At 31.6% G+C, this 25,430-nt stretch overlaps 5 protein-coding genes across 5 annotated transcripts in view; 3 read left to right on the forward strand and 2 right to left on the reverse strand.

Annotated features, from left to right (window-relative positions):
- Nucleotides 1-5,766: 5,766 nt before the first annotated feature.
- Nucleotides 5,767-7,525, forward strand: LOC119680119 (alpha-amylase 1-like). The gene is made up of 3 exons (XM_038092795.1): nt 5,767-6,050; nt 6,110-6,577; nt 6,631-7,525. The coding sequence occupies exons 1-3, from the start codon at nt 5,859-5,861 to the stop codon at nt 7,468-7,470; spliced, it is 1,500 nt and encodes a 499-aa protein (XP_037948723.1). The 5' UTR covers nt 5,767-5,858; the 3' UTR covers nt 7,471-7,525.
- Nucleotides 7,526-8,329: 804 nt separating this feature from the next.
- LOC119680121 (alpha-amylase 1-like) lies at nt 8,330-10,064 on the forward strand. Its single transcript, XM_038092797.1, has 3 exons — nt 8,330-8,591; nt 8,651-9,118; nt 9,178-10,064. The coding sequence occupies exons 1-3, from the start codon at nt 8,400-8,402 to the stop codon at nt 10,015-10,017; spliced, it is 1,500 nt and encodes a 499-aa protein (XP_037948725.1). The 5' UTR covers nt 8,330-8,399; the 3' UTR covers nt 10,018-10,064.
- Nucleotides 10,065-12,562: 2,498 nt separating this feature from the next.
- On the forward strand, nt 12,563-15,818 carry LOC119680123 (EF-hand domain-containing family member C2-like). Its single transcript, XM_038092798.1, has 6 exons — nt 12,563-12,771; nt 12,828-13,375; nt 13,441-13,711; nt 13,799-14,032; nt 14,114-14,626; nt 14,688-15,818. Exons 1-6 carry the CDS (start codon nt 12,721-12,723, stop codon nt 15,345-15,347), a joined length of 2,277 nt encoding a protein of 758 aa, XP_037948726.1. The 5' UTR covers nt 12,563-12,720; the 3' UTR covers nt 15,348-15,818.
- Nucleotides 15,819-15,910: 92 nt separating this feature from the next.
- On the reverse strand, nt 15,911-19,138 carry LOC119680124 (2-hydroxyacyl-CoA lyase 1-like; the record flags this gene model as incomplete). The annotated part of the gene is given in 6 exon segments (XM_038092799.1): nt 15,911-16,270; nt 16,331-16,938; nt 17,189-17,430; nt 17,516-17,905; nt 17,966-18,161; nt 18,801-19,138. Coding segments are annotated over 6 exon segments (1,707 nt in total). The 3' UTR covers nt 15,911-16,050.
- A 2,754-nt stretch (nt 19,139-21,892) lies between these two features.
- Nucleotides 21,893-25,430, reverse strand: part of LOC119685326 (sialin-like) — a 41,848-nt gene continuing 38,310 nt past the window's right edge. The window contains exons 3-9 of the mRNA XM_038099574.1: nt 24,247-24,389; nt 23,380-23,616; nt 23,006-23,311; nt 22,814-22,936; nt 22,588-22,744; nt 22,290-22,531; nt 21,893-22,229 (exon numbers count right to left, since the gene is read on the reverse strand). Of these exons, the coding sequence (XP_037955502.1) occupies nt 22,071-22,229; nt 22,290-22,531; nt 22,588-22,744; nt 22,814-22,936; nt 23,006-23,311; nt 23,380-23,616; nt 24,247-24,389 (1,367 nt within the window). The 3' untranslated portion in view covers nt 21,893-22,070. The remainder of the gene's footprint in view (nt 22,230-22,289; nt 22,532-22,587; nt 22,745-22,813; nt 22,937-23,005; nt 23,312-23,379; nt 23,617-24,246; nt 24,390-25,430) is intronic.

The following is a 25,430-nucleotide window of genomic DNA, read 5'->3' on the forward strand; positions in this document are numbered from 1 at the left end:
TATTATGGTTACTTTGCTTAATCGAAATCAACTATATGTCAGTTGTTCTGGTAAATGTTCTGGCTGTTTTATTTTGCTGATCATTTTAAAAAATCGGACAGATAATTCGTTGTAATCATCGGGTAATCTTACCATATTTGGTTGAAACTTTTTAAAAGTAAATGGCGAAAGGTTCTTATTTGTCGAAGGTCGTAACGAAAAAATAATTTAGTAAAATATATTTTAACTAACTAAGTAATGTATACTGACATTATCACTATCTTTATATTATATAATGATAATGTACATGTATCACAACATCGTTATCACACTCGTTACCTCATTAAATTCAGTATTTAAATTAAATTCAAGTTAAATTAATATCAATATCAATATATTTCCTTGATGTTATTTGAAATATACACTCTTGAAACACTTATTGTTCTCTGAAACATTAACATATGCATATTTTAAAATTTAAGGGTAACGGCCTCTTAATTGGATTAATTATTAAGTGCTAATTAAAATCATTAACATCAAAAGTTATTGACTTGTGTTAAAATTCAAATAAAAACAAAAAACTGTTAAACTTAAATCTTAACATTAACACTGTGCTTTTTTTATTTAATTTTTGACCATATAATTTAATTAAAATTATTCTTCTGTGATGTGGTTAAATGTTATTAATAATAAATATTTAATAAAACATATTTTGGAATCTAAAATTTAAAAATATTTATACGTAAGTTTTCTACAGATTTTTGTTGTAAAATTTTTCGTATATTTATTTACTACCGCTAGATTTCTTTGGTGCTGTTAGTTAGCACTTCGACTGTTATTTATTTTAATATAATAATGTAAATGTTATGAATTAAATAAAAAGCAACTTAATATTCAGAGTATTTTATTTTAATTATATTTTAATAAATTAATTAAATATAATAATGAAATAATAATGCTGTTGAGGATTTTGGAATGTTTGGAGGATATTTTAATTTCTGTAGAAAACCTCAATGTAAATAGTTTCAATGTTAAAAGTCAACTCTTACCTTTAACATAACTGTTATGACATCAGAAACTAAATTTGTGCACTGTTCAATTTAATTGTTTAAAAATAATAAATAATTATTTTTAATAAGAAAAAAAATTAACGAACCTACAAATAAGTACATATGTAATAATCGTTGATATATTAAATATGTAAGCAAGTATAATTAATTTTAATTAAATAATTTACATCTAATAACGACGACCAAAGCTTTCTATGAAAAGCTTTAAAATGTTAACAAAACATTTTAATGTTAGCAGCGGTGCCATATGCACTACAAACAAAAATTAAAAATAAAAAATTAAATTTTAATAGATTTTTAGTTTTCATATTATGAAATTTATTTGATATTGCAAAATAAACAATTATCTCTTATTGAGGATATTCGAGCTTATATAGTACTAATCTAATCTATTTTCTACGTGGTTACATTTAGAAGCTGAAGGCTATAAAACTCTGAAGAAAGTTACAATAACCTCTTAAGTTTCAATACATTTTTAAATTCACAATAATTTATCTCTTATGAAAATAATTTTGAATACAATTAAATTAAATTCATTTAGCAGTTATTTATGTTACACATAATTTTTTTTATTTCTACAAATATAGTATAGATTGTTATTATAACACGTCTTGAAGTTTAAGGAACCAACCCTAACAGACCAATATAACGCCAGCAATTTTGAATGTCGGATTTTTTTGGAAATTATGAACTGTTGTTTATGTTGGAGAGGGCCCGTGCTATCATTGATGTAGATAAAATATTATTTTGTTAGTAGCTACTGCAATTTTAATACTAGTTCTTTATTATAAATGTGAATTAATCAATTTTTTTTAAAGGATCACCGAATGTGATCATTTACTTGTAATAAAACGTAACATAAAATATTTCACGTAAAATTATTGATTCAATAAGTCCACAGTACTTCCCATGCCACAGTATTTCCTATATTAACAGTGTATACGCAGTTAACTACATAATTAACAGAATAATAACATAATTGACAGAATTTACAAAACAGAAAGTATATTCTAATCGAATTCACATTTACGCAAATTAAAAATAGTTTTAAAAACCTCAGAAGTTAATAAATTAACCAATTAAAAATCTCTTATGGACTTCTTCTTTTCTCTTATGGATATCTCTTCTTCAGAACTGTAACTGCAATCCACTTTTTTAGCCATCGACGAATTATCGTCTGGAAGCATATCTTATTTCATCAAAGAAACGGTATCGGAGATGACGCACAGATAATTTGTCACAGTTATTTTCAAAGGACAGTACATATTGGTTGTGCTTTATACTCAACCTATCCGATTGACTGAAACTCATAAACATTTTCATGCCCATTTCAACAATTCCCCAATGTGAACTTTCGTTTAGGTGCACATGGATGATCGATTTTCCCTAGCTTTAGGGTCCAGATTTCTAATTCATGGAAACGCATTTTTTTGTTTGTGTCACAAATAAACAATAAATTGATACAAAGCTACAATATTTATTAATTAAATAAGTATTTTTAAGTATTTATTTTGTTTCATTTTTTAATTTTAGTTACTAAAAATATTATTTTTATTTGAGAATTAAATTGCTGGCTATAGTTATTTATCAAAAGAAGACTGTGTCTGTGTCTACTACTATATTCTATATAATTCACTTAAATTTTTGGTCAATAGGTCAAATTCTTCTCACAGTTCTTCATTTATACTCGCTCATGGTAGACGTCATTAGAGTGCAATTTAATGGAGTAAACTTTGTGTAATTTCATTCTCTTTCATTCCAACTAATAGAGATTTCTCTCTTAAATGCAGAACTTGACAAATTGAAACTTTTGCATCATCACTTATTAAAAACAGAATTGCAAATTGCACTCCAAATAGTATCGACGAGGTTCTGTGCATATTTGCATCGTAAATAGTGCAATATCACATAGTAAATAAGTAAATAAGTAAATAAATCAAAAAGTTTCAATTATAATTTGTGCATTTTCAAAGATTTCTTATCAACAATAATTTACGAGCATTTCACATAATAAAAAGTGTAAACAAATTAAAATTATAACACGTAAACCAGTGCAAATAAAATTAATAATTACTAATAATTAAAAGCAAATAATTGTTGTTAAATTTATTTTTTTAAAAACGATTTAATCAGAAATAACAAAACATATCTGAAAATAATTAATAATTTTTTTTGTAACATTGAAGCTGAGACATGGGACTATAAACTTGAGATATCTGAAGCAAGCCCTACCTAACTTTACTTCCAATGAAAACTTCATTTAAAGCCATCCTTTAAACATACCTCTACTGACATTTGCAGTCTATTCATTAATGTTTATTTTATATGAATGGCCTATCGAACTGCAATCAAACATAAATAGATAAATTTGTGGATCGCGTTATAGTCTATTGGTTCTGATTTTTTTTTTCTGCTGATTGAGACTCGCAAGAATAATCTAAAAATATATAAAATTAAAATGTAAAACTATAATTTTACCATATTATTATTAATTTTAATGTAAAAATAAATTATTCATAAAAGCCTTAATCAGTGGAAATCAATAATAAATAATAAGTAATAAAAGTTCTCCATATTTAAAACTTGTCCATCGCCTCTTTAAGGCACTTTATTAAATTTTATGTTCGAAAAACGATTTGTCTAAACACTTGAAAATAAACGGTAATATATAAATTATTTTATGTACACATCAGACAATTTTATGGTTCACATAAATAATTCCATGAAATAATCGAGGAGAATCCCTCGCGTGACATTATATGACTCCGCTTTATCCTTATATCAAACTCTCACCGATATCTCTTAATTAATTTATTAATTTGTCATAATTTATGGGAATAATCGAGATTAATTGAAGTTTGAACACGAATGTTCTTTTTTTAATTGATGACGTGTTGATCGCGAATATGAAATTTATCAAAACCGTATATGCACAATATATTATATTTCAGAACATATAAATATTGATAAAATCCTGCTCTGCGCTTCGAGCTTTATTGATAGAAAGATTGTAAATTATATTTAACATTTTGATAAAATCATTGTGCACCCGGTTATTCACATAGCTTTGGTTTTATGCGAAGAGTTCAAAATATCGTATGAATTCAATTATTTATGAATGTCACGCATTGGTCTGCTGATTTCTAAGGCTAGTTCAGACTAGACGAGCTGCCATAAATGGCTGCACAGGCGTATATTTTTTGGGGGTTTTTTAATTTCAAGTTACGATTTCCAGACTTCTAACGTTTTGGTTATATTGGTTCTTTCAAATATCATAAAATTTACATAATAATGTTAGGTTGTAGTAAACTAAATTATGTTCTATGTTGTATAATATATCTCTGAATAAATTAAAAAAATTATTTATATGGGTAATACGGTACATATATTACATATTTAGCAAACAAATTTTAAAGATTACTCAATATTGAATTATATATTAGATTCTTAGACATATATCTTTAACTAATTATTCTTATTGTACTTATTCAATATATACAGTTAATGGTCTTGATTCCATAGTGTCGGATGTTCATGATTCTTACGAATGTTTCTGCACACCTCAATTTTACGGCTTCCCTATTGCATTCGATGAATCTCGTTTTCTTCTATAGATTAACTTTCATTTGACAGAGCGGCAGAATTCCTCCTGCAGAATTGGGAACTTGGACAAGTTTATAGACTTGTTAGGTTGTTAGAGTCGTGCCTTTCGGCGCTCCTCTACGCTGACCACTGTGATCCTTTCGGGAATGTCTCTCATCCTCGTATTAACAAGGCTATCTACTATCACAATGTACCATTATTTGAGCTCAAGTGAGCTTTGGGTATAAGGCCTATCGTACCATAAGATTCGCTTGAGTGTACTGTCGTCCGTGTTTCAGAGGATATTTTACATAGTTTCGTTGTTGAAATGCTACTTCAATTTGTTCAATTCGAGTGTCATATTAGTTTCACGTACTCTTAAATATATATATTTGCTGTTAGAAATATCTGTAAGCACGCAATGTGCATTACATTACATTAGATTACAATTATTTTTAGTAATTACTTGATAAGGTTTCTTGGACGATTAGACGATTTAATCTTAGAATTAGTCTTTGCAAAATGGTCTTAAAAATCATAAGAACATACATTTTTCAATATTTTATAAAAATTATTAGAAATTATCTAAAATATAAAAATATATGTAAAATAAACTGTTGTTTTCTTCGCAAAGAGTTTGGTAACGCATTATACCCCCCATTAAAAATTTCTGTGGCTATATTCCTTTTAAAGCATTTCTTATCCAGATTAAATGTTATTATCTGTTTTTTGCAAATATTAAAAAAATTTTAATTAGAGCTTTTCACAGAATTCAATAAATTATATCTTAAGTATTAAAAAACAAATAAGAAAATTGTAAACAATCCGAAAAATAGATTCCCACATAGGCACTTATCAATTGAATATTTCTCGCTCATACAAACAAACAAGTACCTAGGAAAGACAATAAAAATCAATAATGCATAGAGCAAATTAATCAAGCTTGCTAGAGTCCATGCAAAAAAATTTCGAATAGTAAAAATTATTTTCGTCTCAGGCACACGAGTATTCCACACAAATTCTAATCTTATCACGAATTTTTATTTGGTTCCCTTGCACACCCTTTCAGATGACCAACGCTAAGAATAAAAAGTTGATAAAAGAAGCATCGCAAATTATATATTTATCTTTCCAGAAATTTACTATAAAACGTTGGCCGTATGACCGATTGAGACTAGTTAATATCCGTCCACTTTGAGTTGTGGCACTACTTTAACTAACTTCAAAATGATTTTCACTAAAATTAGTTTGAGTGTAGCATTGCTTCTGGTTGTCTCCAGCCAATTTACTGCTGGTCAATTTAATCCTAATTACCAATCCGGCAGAAATACCATTGTACATTTGTTCGAATGGAAATGGGATGACATTGCAGCAGAATGTGAAAACTTCTTAGGTCCAAATGGTTATGCCGGTGTACAAGTGAGTGCAGAGAACTATAACACATATTTGGGCTCTTTATATTATTAATTTCTATCCAGGTTTCACCAGTCAATGAAAATGTTGTTTCTGGTGGTCGTCCATGGTGGGAACGTTATCAACCAATGTCATACTTATTGGTGACTCGTTCCGGTAATGAAGCCCAATTCGCAAGCATGGTTAAACGTTGCAACAATGCCGGTGTACGCATTTATGTGGATGTTGTCTTCAATCATATGGCCGCATCTGGTAGCAATGTTGGAACTGCTGGATCTACTGCTAATCCAGACAGCAAAAGCTTCCCTGCCGTTCCTTATTCGTCTTTGGACTTTAACCCCACTTGTGCCATCACCAATTACAATAATGCTGAAAATATTCGTAATTGCGAACTGGTCGGCCTTAAGGATTTGAATCAAGGCAACAGTTATGTACAAGACCGTATTGTAGATTTCTTGAACAAATTGATTTCATTGGGTGTAGCTGGTTTCCGTGTTGATGCTGCTAAACACATGTGGCCTTCACATATGAAGGTAAATAACTGAAAAAAAAGTAAAATTATTGTTTTCATTAATACTCATTATAGATCATTTTCAATCGTCTTAACAACTTAAGTACAAGTCATGGTTTCGCCTCCAATTCACGTCCTTTCATTTTCCAAGAAGTTATTGATATGGGCAGTGAAGCAATTTCCAAATACGAATACACAGGTCTTGGTACAGTTACTGAGTTCCGCTTCTCGGATTCCATTGGTAAAGCATTCCGTGGTAAAGATCAATTACGTTGGCTCGTCAATTGGGGTACCGATTGGGGTTTCTTACCTTCTGATTTGGCTTTGGTATTCGTTGATAATCATGATAATCAACGTGGTCATGGTGCCGGTGGTGCTGATGTTCTTACCTACAAAACATCTAAGCAATACAAAATGGCTACTGCTTTCATGTTAGCACATCCATTTGGTATTTCACGTGTTATGTCTTCATTCGCTTTCGATGACACCGATCAAGGTCCACCAACAACTGATGGTAATACTATTAGGAGTCCTAGTTTCAATGCTGATGGCTCTTGCAACGGTGGTTGGGTTTGTGAACATCGTTGGCGTCAAATTTACAATATGGTTGGTTTTAAGAATGCCGTTGCTGGCACTGGTTTACAGAATTGGTGGGATAATGGAAGCAACCAAATTGCTTTCTGCCGCGGCAGCAAGGGTTTCGTTGCCTTCAACAACGATTCTTATGATTTGAATTCTTCAATACAAACCTGCTTACCTGCTGGTACTTATTGCGATGTTATTTCCGGCAGCAAATCTGGTTCAAGTTGTACTGGAAAATCGGTTGTGGTTGGTTCTGATGGACGTGCTACCATCACTATTAGAACTAGCGAACAAGATGGTGTATTGGCTATTCATGCTAACTCCAAATTGTAAATTATTAAACAATACTTATTAAAATAAAGTTTGCATTTTTTACATTAAAATATAATTTAGTAGCTTGTGTTTTTTACAATAGATATTAACTAATGACACCAGTTAAGGAAGTGAGCCTTACTAAAACAAACAACTTTTCACACTTTTTATCTAAACACTGACGTACAACCAGTATTTCGTTGCCAATAAATGTTTTTTGGAAACTACTCTCGTTTAGTTTTTATCGCTATTTTTGGTGCTGTTGGCTAGCGTTTTAGTGAGATTAACTATTAGTTTCATTTGTGATCATTTTAATATTAGTTATTGATTTTGTTAGAAAAGTACTATATTATACATAACAGAGTACTAAAATTATACGAATTACAATTGATCGATAACTAACCATTTGAAGTAAACGTTCCTGTTTATACGAGCATTATTTTGTCACTAATTAGTCAATAAATTACATAGCTGATACTGCAGAGGAGGAAATTTCTTATATAAAACAATATACAGTATCTATAATATAAGAAACGACAATAAGATACTCGTACAAAACAACTCAAATAATGACTTATTGTACATTGAATAATTCACACCTGAGCATATAAACAAGCATAAGAACAATACTAGAAAGTTCGCAAATAAACAATAAAATTCAATAATGAATATAAAGAAATAATACAGATGCCTAAAGTCCCTATAAAATAATTAAGAATAGTAAAAATAAGCAGTCTAAGGGTTTATACTTACTCATATAACCGCCAATTATTATTTGATTTCCTTGCACTCCCTTTCAAAACCGGTATACTAACAATAAAGGTTAATAATGGAAAAATCATAATATTTACATTTTCAGAAATTTACTATAAAACGTTGGCCGATGACCGATTGAGACTAGTTAATATCCGTCCACTTTGAGTTGTGGCACTACTTTAACTAACTTCAAAATGATTTTCACTAAAATTAGTTTGAGTGTAGCATTGCTTCTGGTTGTCTCCAGCCAATTTACTGCTGGTCAATTTAATCCTAATTACCAGTCCGGCAGAAATACCATTGTACATTTGTTCGAATGGAAATGGGATGACATTGCAGCAGAGTGTGAAAATTTCTTAGGTCCAAATGGTTATGCCGGTGTACAAGTGAGTGCAGAGAACTATAAAACATATTTGGGCACTTTACATTATTAATTTCTATCCAGGTTTCACCAGTCAATGAAAATGTTATTTCCGGTCGTCGTTCATGGTGGGAACGTTATCAGCCAATGTCATACTTATTGGTGACTCGTTCCGGTAATGAAGACCAGTTCGCAAGCATGGTTAAACGTTGCAACAATGCCGGTGTACGTATTTATGTGGATGTTGTCTTCAATCATATGGCTGCATCTGGTAGCAATGTTGGAACTGCTGGTTCTACCGCTGATCCGGATAATAAAAACTTTCCTGCCGTACCATATTCATCTTTGGACTTTAATCCCACTTGTGCAATCACCAATTACAACGATGCTGATAATGTTCGCAATTGCGAACTGGTCGGCCTTAAGGATTTGAACCAAGGCAACAGTTATGTACAAGACCGTATTGTAGATTTCTTGAACAAATTGATTTCATTGGGTATAGCTGGTTTCCGTGTTGATGCTGCTAAACATATGTGGCCTTCAGATTTGCAAGTTTGTTGCTACCTACAATTTAAACTAAGATCTATTTTTTCATAAAAATAATATTTTAGGTGATTTTTAACCGTCTTAACAACTTAAGCACTAGTCATGGTTTCGCCTCAAATATACGACCATTCATCTTCCAAGAAGTTATTGATATGGGCAGTGAAGCTGTTTCGAAATATGAATACACAGATCTTGGTACAATTACTGAATTTCGTTTTTCAGATTCCATTGGTAAAGTATTCCGTGGTAAAGATCAATTACGTTGGCTCGTCAATTGGGGTACCGATTGGGGTTTCTTACCTTCTGATTTGGCTTTGGTATTTGTTGATAATCATGATAATCAACGTGGTCATGGTGCCGGTGGTGCTGATGTTCTTAACTATAAAACATCTAAGCAATACAAAATGGCTACTGCTTTCATGTTAGCACATCCATTTGGTATTTCACGTGTTATGTCTTCATTCGCTTTCGATGACACCGATCAAGGTCCACCAACAACTGATGGTAATACTATTAGGAGTCCTAGTTTCAATGCTGATGGCTCTTGCAACGGTGGTTGGGTTTGTGAACATCGTTGGCGTCAGATTTACAATATGGTTGGTTTTAAGAATGCCGTTGCTGGCACTGGTTTACAGAATTGGTGGGATAATGGAAGCAACCAAATTGCTTTCTGCCGCGGCAGCAAGGGTTTCGTTGCCTTCAACAACGATTCTTATGATTTGAATTCTTCAATACAAACCTGCTTACCTGCTGGTACTTATTGCGATGTTATTTCTGGCAGCAAATCTGGTTCAAGTTGTACTGGAAAATCCGTTGTGGTTGGTTCTGATGGATGTGCTACAATCTCCATTACAACCAACGAGGAAGATGGTGTATTAGCCATTCATGCTAACTCCAAATTGTAAATATTTAAATTAATAAATTTGTTTAATTAATAATTTCGATTCTACAAGTAAGTGTTTGGAAAAAGAGAGTCCCTTGATATCCAATGATCAGTACATCAGATTTTAATAGTTAATTATTTTTTTATTTGGACAATCTTTAAAAAACAATTTTTTCTACTTATCACATGTGTAAGAGATATACATTAAAAGGGAACTTTAGGAATTCTTTGAAGACCTTAATATAACAATTTTTTAGGTGGTACTCGATATGGCTTTAGCATTGTAAAAATTGAAAAAAAAGTGCAATAATAGTATATTGCACACTACTAAGGCCTAACATATATAGAACATTAAGATAATATACCAGAGATGACATCACAAAAACAAATAATTAATTTATGTTTATTGATAACTGATTAAAAATATCAAGTTTAAATGCACTTAATAAAACTTCCGATTTTATTCTATTATTCTGATAATGACGTATTAAGACCTACACCGCAGAACGTTATCATCGTTATTTATTGGTTATGATAAGACTTTATAAAAGGTAATTGATATCAATTTTTCACTTTTAATTCAATTTGCTTGATTATAAATTAAATTGCAAAATATTCGATTCGAAAGTATTTTTAATTGAAATTGCATTGTCTTTCTTCATTTGGATCGATCTTAATCGACGAATCACACTATTTTTAGGCATCATGCGTTCGCCTGCTGATACGTTGGTATTTACTACTATTTACTACTACTTGAGTTATAAATAATTTGGATTAATTACTCATACTTGAAATAAATTTCCCACATATTTGATAATCTTAATTTGATATATAATCAGATCAATGTGTGTACCCCCATGCTAATGTAGAATATGAATAAAACCGACTTTTTAAAAGAGAATAAAAAAATTTATGAATATTACATATAAATCTCGTACATTTTATTAGATTCTTTTTTGTTCATATCATGAAAATTAATGGTAAAGATATTTATTATATAGATAGTGTATGCATATAAATTAGTCAAGCACAAAAAGTATTACTATGGTACCGTGAAGCACCGTACGAATAATGTACTCGTAATAGGGTTCAGTAACAATGATGGAATTGGAAAATAGGTAAAAGTCACGCAGAAAAAAACACAGAAGAGAGACCTGACAGGGAAGAAACATCGAAATTGATATGACTGATATTATGCCAAAACGTGTTATAGAGCTACGGGTTCATACTGGAGCAAAGAGTAGTACATACTACTTTGCACAGTTTCTTTAGATTTATCTAATAGCAGCCTGCGAGCAATTTTAGAACTTTGTTGTAAAACTTCAACCCACCATAAAAAGCTCTAAAACGCCATCCTACATTTTGCTTCAAGTAGTTGTAGCACTCATAGTTTATCAGGAAGAATCAAAAATATGTGCAGAGTGAAGGATATGTATTAAATCCAGAAAGTTGCCTTTCTAGTATTTAAGGTTCGTCAAGATGTATCACTCTGCTGAGTTAGAAATGTATGTCCATGTCAGGAGACAATAATAGACCATGTGCAATGTGTTCATGTTCCAGCAACATGATATGCTAGTTTTGTTAATTGGCAATTTGACGAGAAATGGTGTACGTTAAATTTCCCAGCAGTCCCTACGTCTAAGTTAAATAGACATAAACCTAACTAATAGGAATTTCTAGTTTCAATACGTTATATAATATAGTGTTGCGTATAACACTAACATATAATAAGCACTTATTTATTGGAGCTATATGCGCTATGTTACATTAAGAGTGTGGTAAGAAAACTGACAGACTTACCAACACCGCGTTATCAAATCTCAGAATGGTTATAGGCTGCGCGGGGAGGTATGCAGATCTGAGGTCAATTATTGCTTAGTCTGATGAAGTGATAAACAATAATCTAGTCAAGGTGTAAAGAGGGGTTTTTAAATACCTCGAATTAAAAAAGAGTATAAGTGCTTAAGTGCACTAGCTCAAAACAGCTTCAACATAATAAGAAAGAAATATACAGATTTAAATAATTGCAGCAAATACAACAACAAAAGTAAATATATTTTTAAAACATATTCTTACGTATTTTTTATTACTGAAGTGATAATACGTATTATTATTAAAGTGATTACTTTTTATCTCTGAATGTAATTATTCTTTATGATATAGTATTTTGACTATAGCAAGATTTTGGCATCAATTTTTGTAACTCACTGGATTGCGGTTTAAAATAAAATTCCACTGATGATGGTTTGCCCGATAATTTTTATAAAATCCTAAATATGTTCACATATACCAATATTGACAATAATGTTTGCTCACCGTTACTAAGGTGCTCTATATAATTTCCATTGATTTAACCTCTGGAATTTGCTTTGAAACCAAGACCTTTCATAGCAACTGTTTTGGAGCCCAAAATGTTTACCTTGGCATTGCTATAGAGAAGTACTTGATTAATATTTTGTTTGATTTTTTTCAATTTTAATGGTAATAATCGCACTATCTTAGACTTTTTCAAATTAAAGCATTTTGAATTAATAAACAAATTAAAATTATTGAAAATATTATGACAAAATATTTCTTTCAAAAGTGAAGCCAAAATCATCCAAGAACACTAAAGTCATCGAAATTTAAAACGACTGTGAAAATTTTGCACTGATTTTGAAAATTTCATATATTTTTCAAGAATTTTTTTATTTTGTTTTAAAAAATTTAACTTAAGCCGTTCAAGATGCTTCGTATTCCTGGCATGCCCCTCTTACCGGGCTCACTTTTCCGGGACGTAAGTTACGCACGCTTTTGTATCATGAATTTGAATTAATTGAACTTATATTTTAGTTGTCCAAAAGTCATTTCCCGAAGCCGCAAAACTTTATGACCTACAAGGGTATTAGTATGCTAAATGACCGTCTACCTCCGAAACTAGTAGAACCGAATGGCATGATAGCCGATCCGAATTGTCCGCCAGTGCAAATACCATCTCTGCATCCACCTAAAAGCGGTCCGCGCTTGCCTCCTTGGTTGGCATATGATAAACAATGTTTGTGTTTTCATGCCTATTTCAAGGAAACATTGCAAGAGGTTTATCACGCCCCTTACCAAGTACGCAAAGTAAAAATTTACTTCTACTTGGAGGATGGTACAATGCAGATTATAGAGCCTTGTGTGCGAAACTCTGGTATTCCCCAAGGTTGTTTAGTGCATCGCCAACGCATACCAAAGCCACCACCATGCGAATCAGAGTTTTTAACTCTTTTGGATTTAAATGTGGATGCTACAGTGCAAATATATGATCGGGTTTATCATATAACAAACTGCGACCGTTTCACGCGTAATTTCTTGAATCGTGCAGGAATATCAGTACCGGATCCTATTGATGAACCAGCGTAAGTCAATTACAATAATGAAAGTCAATTACAATGATAATATTTTGCAATTATATATTATTTAGAGACCCGACAGCTGAATACCGTAAACGTGAAGGCATAAAAATTGTGAATCCACCAGCGAAGAAACATCCTTTCACACAGTTTCTACTATACGACCGACAAATATTGAAATTTCATGGTTATTGGGATGATCGATCAGAATTTGGAGATGTACGCAGATTGGAATTGTGTTACTATTTAGCCGATGATACAATAGACATCAAGGAAATTTATCCTCGAAATTCGGGTCGCGAGGGCCCAGCTAGCTTTTTACGTCGTACTAGGCTACCCAGAGTAATATATATTTATAGTTTATTTTATTTGTTAAAAATATACTTTTGTTAATATTTTTTAATGTAAAATCTTTTTATTTCTCTACAGGAAACATATGCATTACCACTTCCAGGGCAGGAAACTCCACAAACTGTATTAAATGTTTTAGGTAGTGGTGTACGAGATGTACGTTATGTTATAGACCCACTAAATACTGGATGCAAAGAAGTACTCTATTACTCCGATCGCGATCTTCAAATAGGAGCTGTAATAAATGTTTTCGGTCGTGCAGTTATGTTAGTCGATTGCGATGAATTTACTAGGTCGTACTATAGAAAAAAGGTATGCTTTACAAATAATTTATAATCTTATATCGCACAGTTACGTATCCGCTTTACATATCTTCATATTATCTTAAATTAGTATGGCATTGAAGATTTCACCCCATTACCTGTTCCACTACGTGAGATTGAAGAAGTCGAAGAAGTAGTCGAACGCATTCTGCCTCCATATAATGGTTGGGGCACATATGAAGATTCAGAGGGCAACTGTAAGTCTGTTGAACCTAAACCACCGCGTATTGATTTCAATAAGTGGTATAATTATGAGCGTTATATACTGCGCTTTGGTGCCAAACTACTATCAACCATACCGGAAAATTGTGAACGGTCGTTTGTTATTTCCTACTATTTAGCTGATGACACAATTCAAATTTACGAGATCGCAATTCGTAACTCTGGTTTCTTAGGTGGAGAATTCTTAAAACGTACCCGTATTGAGCTGCCTGGCCAAAAGAGGTTCAGTGTCAAGCGACCATTATGCTATGAAGCCAGTAATTTCTACATTGGCGCAACTATGAATATTAACGATTTCATTTTCACTGTTGTATCGGCCGACGAGTTTACTCTAATGTATATGGAACACAACTGTAGTGAGGTATTATAAAATCGTTTTAAACAAAATGTTTGTTAGTTAAAAAACAATTTATATTTTATAGTTCCCGAACTCTGATATAAAGAAAATTATGGAAAAAGTGCGCGAAGCTATACGACCCAACTACAAAGATTTCGTAGGTAAATGTTTACCAGCAACAGCTGAAGGTGCTAAAGAAATGAAGTTTATAAATTATGAAACGGTTAAGCGTGCACTTTCTGATTCTTTGGGTAATGGCATTACCAATCACGAAGTAATTACGTTATGTCGGTACTTCGGAGTTGAGAAAGAACAAATACTATCTTGTGATAGAGAATATGTACGATCTGCGGCGCATCTTGAAATAAAACGCAACCTGTGGAATGCAATAGATGAATTAAAAGAGCACTTATATCACTTAAATCCGGGCCAAAAACCATTTGTTTCAGAAATGAAAATACGCTCTACACTTAAGGGTTGTCGGTTGCCATTTGGCCCTGAGCTTATAGATAATATATTAAAAGTTTTGAGTCGTAATTCTTGCGGTGATATAGAAGTTTGCGATTTTATTAACTTCTTGGACATGGGATGTGGCAGAGTATGCGATATACCACCAATGAATATTGCTTTTGAACTGTGTCCAAAGATTCCAAATTTAAACAAAGGTCGCTTAATTAATTTCGCTTGCTTCTTAGATGAATTAGGATTAGAAAAGGAAGTCCTGGAGATTGAAGAAGAAAATTAAATACTGTTCTAAACTAAATACGAAATTTCAATGAAGTTGTATTGTAAAGTAAATAAAATAAATTAATCATAATTAAACCAAAAACAGAGTGACCCCTTATGGAAGAGAAAAAAGTCCAAAATTAAAAAAAAATTTTTTTTTTGCTTACCTTATATTTTAATACATATAGTTTCTGCATAATATAAAATAAGTGTTGTTTATTTTTTCAAATACAAAAATTCTCAAATAAAATTAACAAGATTTTTAAATGCTATAAGAACCCAAACCAGAACGATGTGCATTAATAAAAAACTCTACCACACAAAAATTAATTATAAAAACCAAACTAACTTTTATATACAAAAAAAAAAATAAAAAAATAAATAAATAAATATATTTTAAAACAAGTTTTTGAACAGGAACCCTGAATTACCGCTTGAATTATTTAACTGACTTTATACTATTATAATAAGTGCTTTAGATCACATTATTAAATGATTAATCTTAGAATATAAAATCAGTTCAATGCTATATATTAAAGAATCCATTATCGTTGATGGGTCTAAAATACGAATTTCTCAAAACATTTTAGTTAACTCTACTTTTCTACGCACACACAAATTAAAATGAAAAAATAAAAATTACTTGGAATGCAGTTTGAAAGGCTACTAGTTTCTTCTAACACTGATACATTTATTGCTGTTTAGGTATTAGTGATGACTCCTTATAATTTCGATTCGGTTAACCAATTAAATGTTTGTGGCTTTCTGTCCGATGAGGGATTTATAGCCACATTAATTATGGTTGGTTTATCTGTAAGCTTTTGTGCTTCTTTAAGCGCTGATTGTAGTTCTACGATTTCCTTGCAGAAGTAACCTTTCAGACCGAACATTTTCATCATTTCTTCATAGTGGACTTGAACACCCAATGCTGATGGTGGAGTACTAAAAGATCAGAAATTCAATAAATATATATATGACTTTCTTAATATATGATAAACTTACACCTGTGACAGGTCACCGGCACTACGAATTGCATCAAATGTGTCTTGATCAAAACCGCCATATATGCCATTATTATTCACTATCACAATCGTTATAGGCAGGTTGTAACGTACCATTGTTTCAATTTCCATACCTGAAAATCCAAAGGCACTATCACCTTCAACACATACCACACGTTTACCAGGGAAACGATCACGACAAAATAATGCTGCAGCAATAGCAAAACCAGGGCCAACACCCATCGTTCCAAAAGTACCAGCGTCTAAACGATGTCTTGGTAATATATTTAGAAGCATAGATCGTCCAATATCCATAGTATTAGCTCCCTCACTCACAATAACTGCATCACGTGGTATGAGTTCACGTAAATGATGAAATACTGCGTAGTAATTCAACGGGGCACTTATTTGTTTAGACATTGTCTGTACAGCTTCTTTATTTTGTGCACATTTTGTGGCAAGTTGTTGCCACCAGGGATTTTCATTAGAGAAGTGGAAATTTACCGCATTCATCTGCTCAAACAATTGCTCAGCAAATGGTTTAATATCTGATTGTATCGCCACTGTTGATATAACAGAGTTATGCAATTCCTCCGGACAAATGTCCACCTATATATGACATGACGAAAATATATAAATATATAATATTCATTTCAGACGAATACAGTCGAACCCCCCTATAGCAACTCCGTAGGGAAACAAAACTTTACATCATTATAGAGGAAATTTGTTATACATAAATCATAATTTTAGGAGATTAAAGTAGAACGCTAAAACTGTGTACTTTATATCTATTTCTAATAGGGAAAGCCTCGTTTTATAGAAGTTTGTTATAGAGAAGTTCGAGTATTTATCATACTTGTATGAATTTAACGTCCTTGTCGTAACGTGGTGGACGACCGAAATGCAAAATCCAGTTTAAACGTGCTCCTAAAAGGAGTACAACATCGGCTTTCTGTAGTGCTAAAGTACGTGCTGAAGACACACATTGAGGCGCTGAGTCTGAAACAACACCTTTACCCATTGGTGATGGTAAGAAAGGCAAGTTGGTATTTTCAATGAAATGACGTAATATATTTTCTGCGTGAGCATAAGCGGCACCTAAAAATAACAAATATTTAGTAATTATATCAGCGTTCTGTTGATAGTATGCATTAATTTTGAATTTTGGAGTGTTATGATGTACCTTTGCCAATCACAACCAAAGGCCGCTTAGCTGATCGAAGCAAATTTACCGCGCGTATTACCTCATCATGTGGTGGATACACAAGTGGTGGAGCAGGATGTGCCAAAGCTTTATAAATTTTTTCTTCCGGTGCACGGGACTGCAAAATATTGCCAGGGAAATCCAAATATGCAACACCAGGACGGCCGTAAGTAGCATAACGAACCGCTTTCTCTACATGCAAAGGAATAAGTGCAGCTGTAGGTGGGCGCGCAGCATATTTGCAGTAAGGGCGTGAAAGTTCTACCTGTGGGCACTCTTGAAAACCACCGATACCTTCATGATCTTCATTTGTTGCGCCACCAATTACTATCAACGGCCAACAATTCACTTGTGCATTTGCCATACCACCTAAAAGTTGAGTTTGATAAGAGTGTGTGTTCATAAATGAAATTAAGTATTTTAATTTACCGGTAACATGTAATAAACCAGGTCCACTTACTACCAGACAAACACCCGGTTTGCCTGTTAAGTAGCCAATAGCTTGTGCTGCATAACAAGCAGATTGTTCATTGCGCATGCCAATGTACTTGAGTCCTGCGGCCTGCATGGCCATTGAAAGTTCAATAACTGGTATGCCAATAATACCAAATACATATTCGATACCCTGGAAGAAATATATATTATTTATTTGTACTTTTATAGGCTGCAGTTCTTTAAAGTGATTTTTAAGATTCATTCACATTACTTTAGATAAATGCTTATGACGTTTTAGTGGCGTTTCAAGTAAGATAAATTGTATTTACCTGTTATACATAAATACTCATTTACAATACGTAAAAAATAATAAATGGATTAATCTACGTAAATTGTTTTGACGATCAGTAAATTTGTTAACATTTCCTGTTCGAACATAGGCGTAACATTTTTGAACACGAATTGTTCTGCTAACTGTTAACATTGAGTAGATTAAGAATTATTTTTGGCTGGTTTTATCAAGTGTTTTGTTAGCTGGTTGGGTGGAAAAATAAACGGTTGCCAATAATCGCAAACGCAATCAAACTGAACTTTGTACAGATTTTGAAAACTGTTAAGTCTGATAAAGTTTATTGTTTGATAAACATTTTGATAATCTTTACATTTAACATTATTAGCAAGGACTCCAAATTTATGCAATGCAAAAGCCTTATATTTACCTAATTTTTGCATTTGGGCCAATAAACCACATATTCGCAAAATGTATAAGTGAATATTTAGATAAAAAAAATAATTTCAGAAAAAAAATACTCCAAAGTTCGGAACTAACCTGTTGTTTCAATGATTCCGCAATAATTTGAACAGCTTCTACCTCCGACATTTTGAATAATTATTAATAAATTGATGACTTTCAATTGTATTCCACTTTTATTTCGAACAATCGAAGGTCTTTTAACTATGAAACAAATTACTTTTTACAACTGCGGACCACAACTGTTGCCGTTCAGACAATAAGCAGAAGTAAAACGAATGTGCACAATAGAAATCAGCCGCAAAGAAACAAAGACATACAAATGCAAATAACTTGGCAGCACTGTTGATGGCATATTCACCATATGTCAAACGAATCGTAAAATGTTCGCATCAAAAGCAAATGCTTACAATTATAATATATGTACTGTTCTTTAGCAAAATGTTTATACAATTCAAAATATAAATATTTATTTTTGTTATGAGATCAAATTTGATTCTTTAATTTTATAAATAACTTCGATGAACTGAAAATAAAATACTTGTAGAATAATTTAAAAATAGAGTATGACGCCTATTTTATTGTACCCAAAAAGTACTTGCAAGTAACTAATTTACCTTTACAACATTCACATTATTTTAAATGACGTATATTAGCGAAGCTATAAAAATTCGTCACCAACAGACGAATGTATACATACATTACGTGTTTAATATACAACTCGCAGCGAATTAGTTGGCGCAGACGTAGCGAACGTAGACAACGTAAACAAAAAACAGCGTTGTGTCAGTCCATTTAAACATTTTTAGTAAAATAGCTTAGCACGTCTCTAAGTGAAATTATTAAAAAATAATTTAAAATGTATATAATACTGTGCACAAAAAAAAATGTTAACAATTCCTATTATAGAAACGTTTTGCTCTTAATGGCATCCCTACTGGACTATTTTCAATATATTTTAGTTTTTAAGTTATTATATTTAAAATATTTTTCTCTGAAGTAGTCGATATTAAAAATAAAGACAAATTTGATTCTTACTTTAAACTCATTTTTAAAATAAGCTCAAACCGTTTATTATTCATTTATTGTTTATTTTTTAAAGAATTTAAATGCAATTGAAAACGTTTTTTATATATTTACGAAGTTATTTGTTCAAAAATATGAATGACTTGGTAACACTGAAACACAAATGATTTGGTAGTACTATTAAGCTCCAACTGGATTACATCAGGGAACATTTGTGATGTGTTCGGATTTATTGATATTGCAAAAGTATTGCGTATAAACACGTTAAAATAATTTAGTTTGAATTTTGAATATTATTAGCAATAACTGCACTTTAATGAATTAATAAAATTCAAGCGTTTTATTTGTTTTCCATTAAAAGCAATCGCATAAGAGTATCTCTTTACTTGTTTTTCGAATGAACAAATGCTGGTATTAACGGTAAAAAGAGATTATAAACCCAGAAAAATTAATATTAATAACACCAGAAGCAAGAAAGAAATGAACATAGCGTGAAATAAGAGGTGGGTATGCCAATATACTTCTGTGTTAGATGTGCGTTATTAGAATATATAAATAATATAACATTTTTTTTATAAGTTTAATATTTCAAGTCAAAAAATGACAAGTGCCTTCTTTATATCCTAGGAAGACACCTATCTTCTAAATCTGTACAAATTGATAAAGCAAATAAAACGCGGAATAAATATTTTACAGTTTTTATAGAAATACTTTGCAGTTTTAAGGAATATATCCGTTAATCGTTCGAATCTCTCATGGGTCAACTCTATAAAGTTAAACCTATAGATACTAGTTTTAAACTCTTCAAACCACCAGGATCGGATGATTTACATTTGATAGAGTTCGAGCGCTTTTGGTCATTTTACAACATTGTTTATTTTTCAACTATTTTCCGAATAAATGGGAGGAAATTAGAGTTACTTTTATATTCAATGTAGGTAAAACTTCTCACAATAGCCACAATGAAATGACTTTGTTCTATTAAACTTTGATCTCTCTTTTAACACGCTCAAACCAAAGAGAAATCTGTGGAGAGAGCTCTCCATTCTATCACTTATATCTTTAATAAATCTTTTAAATTAAAGGAGTTTTGTCTAGTTGCTTTTATAGGTATTAAACGCGCCTTAACAAAATACTTCCTAATAGCTGCTGCACTCTAGTAGCTGGGTGTTGATAATACACTGATTAACTTTATAAGTCAGTTACTAACTGGCAAGATTATTAAAGCTACTATGGGTTCGTTGACGGCACACAGAGGAATAGGTAGGATTACACCCCTAAGTAGGGTATTCACATCTCTGTTTTGGGATGAGAACACCTGAATGCAGATGAAGTAGATAATATATTTAATGGCAATATATATATACTATTAGACAGTGAAGCTGTTTAAAAGTCGGTGAGTTGTATTTTATTTTTATCCAGGACAGTTTTTGGCACATCTGTGAAGGAAATATTGACTTAGGGCTCTCTCTTAACTCATCTCTTCTCTCTGTTCTCGGTCATAAGGATATTTTTGGTAATTTCAAAGTAGATGAGTTGGCCAGACGACGTACTACTGGTAAGCATTTAGAACATCTAAAGAATGTGAGCATACCACTAGCATCATGAAAAACAGTAGTTGAATTCTTTTTGTATTGAGCAATTTAATACAAAAAGGAAAGACTTCGGAAACATTTGAGTCGTGTTTTAGGCTTGTTGACAGATCACTACCATTTGAGGAGACACAATAGAAGGTTGCATCTTTTGTTTATTATTTTGTATTGCAGTTGTGGGGAGGACGATAAAATAGACTCACTTATGCTTTCTTACTATCCAACACATACACGGCGTTCTTTTTACTATGGCAGGAGCTTCGCCAGTTCTACGACTCCCTTTGAGTTCTTATAGGGTATAAAAATGGTCCTATTTTAAAAATGCAAAACTCAAATAATTCTTCATATGTCATCTTTGATCATCCATAGCGGGTAAATAAACGGACTCACTGCCCAGAATTTTTGTAGTTGCAAAAATCTGTTGTGATATTACCATAAATTATATTGTGAAGAAACGACAATAAAACAATAAAATATTTATACATCATTTCTTTTTAAATATATATTTTTATCACTAAATCTTAACAATATAGAAACTTATAATTATAATTTAAATCAGAAATCTGATTATTTTGGCGAAATATATCTCCGAAGTCTTAAAATTAAATGGACACAATATCGTTGTGAATACATAGGTATAATATACAAGTACTAATATATACTAAGTGTTGTCATTAAAATACTTTCAGTTGCGGTAGGATGATTGCAGACAATTAAGAATAGTTTTTATTTACAACTTCGTGTTAACTATTTCCTCGCGCGATGAAGTATTGTTCAGTTCGTTCCATTTTTGTATTTTACCCGACCCAAAAATCCAGTAAAACAAAGCTGGGATTACGTAAGCCGCAGCACCAATCAGGAAAATGTAGTGCCATTCATCAATAGTATTCTAAAAAAGTATTTTTAATATTTAAAAAGAATGTCATATTTTAGAAGTTTATGTAATTACATTATCTTTGGTAAAGTGTGCAACTATCATTGGAGAGAATATACCAGGAGTAGTGCCTACACAGTTTATTATACCATATAGTGTGCCGGCATAGTTTGGTGCCAAATCTTGAGAGTTTTGGAGGTTCGAAGCTGTTGCAGCACCATTAAAGCCCAAGGATATTGTCATTATTGCCACACAAACATATGGATCCTTACCGAAGAAAGCGAGTAGTACAAGGAAAATACCGGGAATGACATGTGCTGTAAGAAGACAAAAATTAATAATATATCACAACAACGGAGTAAGCGTTATTTACAGGGTAAACAAAATATTTTTCGCATGCGTGTTACGCTTAACCACTCCTTGCGTCTTATAAGATCAGCTAAGGAACCAAAACCGAACGCGCAAATAAGACGTGCTAAGTGAGGTAAACTGGAAAGGAAGCCGGCCGAGGATAGATTAAAACCTAGAACCTTTAAATAAATAAAAAAATAAAAAATTAAGTTTCAAATAACTATAAAAACTAATTATTAAGATCTTACCTCGCTAAGGAATTTAGGTGTTGCCGTAAGCAAGAAGAACAATCCCCACATGCTACCATAATGAAGTAACATTAGAGACCAGAAAGGCATAGAAACAACAAGGCTTTTATATGGTGGCCATCTCTGGAGGTAATAAATATTTTTGACATATTATTAATATTTGTACTGAAAATAAAAATAATGTAATCATACCTTCTTATCATTAACTGTTTCACCAAGACTTTTGACAATATATTCACGCTCCTCAGGTTTAATTGTCTTATGTTTGGCTGGACTGTCGGCTACAACCATAAACCAAATAGCAACCACGAATAAAACGAATATGCCAATTATATAGAATGCCCAATCCCAACCCATATTCTCAATGATAAGACCACTTATAGGCCAAGTGATAACTGTACCAAAGGTCCCACCCATAAGTGAAGCTACAAATTTTCCTTTTTCATCTGGTGGTGACCACTTTGATATTAAGTTATGGCAACATGGATAAACTACACCCTGTTAAAGTATTAAAAAGAATATAAATGGTTATTAGTTTGGATACTACTAAAAAATAAAAAACTTACAGTGAAAAACCCTATAGCAAATCGTAATACAAATACTGCCCATTTATCCCAAGTAGCTGCAACCGGTGTTAACATAGTCAGAACACCAGCGACAAGACAACTGAAACCAGCTACCGGTTTTCCTCCGAAATTCTCCGCTAACATACCAGCTGGAAGTGATGTAATCATATATCCGTAAAAATAAGCACCTAATAAGAGGCCTTGATCACTTTGACTCCAATTATATCGTGGTCCGTACTGTTCGGTACAATAAAGAAAAAAAATAATTGAAAAAATTTATTAACACACATTATTTCGTATATATCATATATATCGTATATATATATATTCTTGAAATAAAAAACGATAGAACCACTTTGAAAAGTGCATTAAGGACGTATGCGAGTTAGCTAAGTTGATGCTAAACCAAATGGGAGATTCTTTGGGATTTTTTGCACTGTACACATTTAGCCATTTATCAACACGCATCGACACATCACTACATCGAAACATTATCGGCACAACTTAGAATTTCCCTCATTTAGAACGAGAACGCAACTAAGCCTAACTCGCACACGTCCTAAGAATATGAGTATATTTAAAATATCTAATGGATTAAATACAATTTTTTTTTGAGAACTGAAATCACAGAAATAATATTATTTAAAATTTGAAAACCACAAGCTAATTTTTTATATAAAATTACTTTAATAGAATTAAGGGTTATGTTCTTCTTAAAAAGAAATTGTGGTTTAAATTTATATTAAATAAATACGAGTATTTCTAAAATTGAGTATTTTTATTTTACGATTCCGATCCAGATTTTTATTTATGGTTTGCTACTGTCAACATAGCTAAGAGCATAAAAATAATAAATAAATCACTTACGTCTGGTAAAGGTTCTGTGGCGTTGGCATCGGTTGACTCCACCATTGCTACGATGTTAATGGAAAGATTGACTCGCATCACATAGCTCATCAGGCAAGCCATGAAAAGCATAACAGCGATGTTGAAACGCTTTGGTATTTGAACTGAAAAAACATAGAACAGAATATATATAATATATAATAATATATGTAATAATATATAATAAGTAATAAAAGTTAAACTTAAAATATAAATTATAAGCATTTTCTAGGTCAATCAATATTTTTAACATTAAAAACATCAAAAAAAAATATATATTCTTAATACAATCTTTCGAAGTTTCTGGAGAGGTCGCAAAAAATAGTTAAATGTTTTCTATAATATATGTAAAATTTTATTACAGCATTAAACTGTTTGAAAATGAAATACATAAATAAGTCTGTTTTTGTTTACCTTATTTTTTTTTATTTTTCTAATTATTTATTTGCATGTCAATAATTTTGAAAAAATTTTTACAAAAACCTAAACACCAAACCAAATAATTGGAATTAGTAGTGCAACATAGTGTTGCGCACACTGCACATGCACATTACGTGACACCTTGAGGAAGTGCTTTGAAGTGTGACTGTGACTATAACTGCAAATCTGCACCATTGGACACTAAACAAGAGGTTATGGTTATGACTCTTAAAATTAAATCTTCATTTGAAACCCGTACTTAAGTTAAGAAGAGTTTTTACCTTTTAAAAAATTTTAATCAATTACTTACACATTAAAATGGGTCTTCATTTTAATAGAAATTTATCATTAAAATGCAAACTACCTATATAGGCTTTTTCTTCAAAAATGTTGCACATCAACATATTTTAAGAATAAGGCTAATTAAATTGTTATAATTAGATATTAATTATTAGATATTATATTATATATAAAAACAGTAGATAGATGGTTCGAGTGCTTTTGCCAAAAAAACCCTCACATAGCATAAAAAGAGCACTGTAGTGCTTTCTGAATGGAATATATAATTTACGAGATTAAAATAATACTATATACATATTATTACATATTATTATAATCTCTGAAATTACTAAAACAGTTATTTCTATATTTATCTAGAATCTTGAATTTATTTCTGTTTAGACATTTCTTATGAAATAATCTGAATGCAAATCGTTTATGATTAAAACAGTTTATTCTTAATAGTT

Source organism: Teleopsis dalmanni, chromosome 2 (assembly GCF_002237135.1).
Source record: "Teleopsis dalmanni isolate 2A chromosome 2, ASM223713v2, whole genome shotgun sequence".
NCBI lineage: Eukaryota > Metazoa > Arthropoda > Insecta > Diptera > Diopsidae > Teleopsis > Teleopsis dalmanni.

Bases quoted from the DNA above. Each gene is read 5' to 3' on its own strand.
- LOC119680123 (XM_038092798.1), top strand. From the start codon at position 12,721: ATGCTTCGTATTCCTGGCATGCCCCTCTTACCGGGCTCACTTTTCCGG. The intron at 12,772-12,827 runs GTAAGTTACGCA...CTTATATTTTAG, and splicing joins CGGGCTCACTTTTCCGGGAC to TTGTCCAAAAGTCATTTCCC. The intron at 13,376-13,440 runs GTAAGTCAATTA...TATATTATTTAG, and splicing joins GATCCTATTGATGAACCAGC to AGACCCGACAGCTGAATACC.
- LOC119680121 (XM_038092797.1), top strand. From the start codon at position 8,400: ATGATTTTCACTAAAATTAGTTTGAGTGTAGCATTGCTTCTGGTTGTC. The intron at 8,592-8,650 runs GTGAGTGCAGAG...ATTTCTATCCAG, and splicing joins ATGGTTATGCCGGTGTACAA to GTTTCACCAGTCAATGAAAA. The intron at 9,119-9,177 runs GTTTGTTGCTAC...ATAATATTTTAG, and splicing joins TGTGGCCTTCAGATTTGCAA to GTGATTTTTAACCGTCTTAA.
- LOC119680119 (XM_038092795.1), top strand. From the start codon at position 5,859: ATGATTTTCACTAAAATTAGTTTGAGTGTAGCATTGCTTCTGGTTGTC. The intron at 6,051-6,109 runs GTGAGTGCAGAG...ATTTCTATCCAG, and splicing joins ATGGTTATGCCGGTGTACAA to GTTTCACCAGTCAATGAAAA. The intron at 6,578-6,630 runs GTAAATAACTGA...TACTCATTATAG, and splicing joins TGTGGCCTTCACATATGAAG to ATCATTTTCAATCGTCTTAA.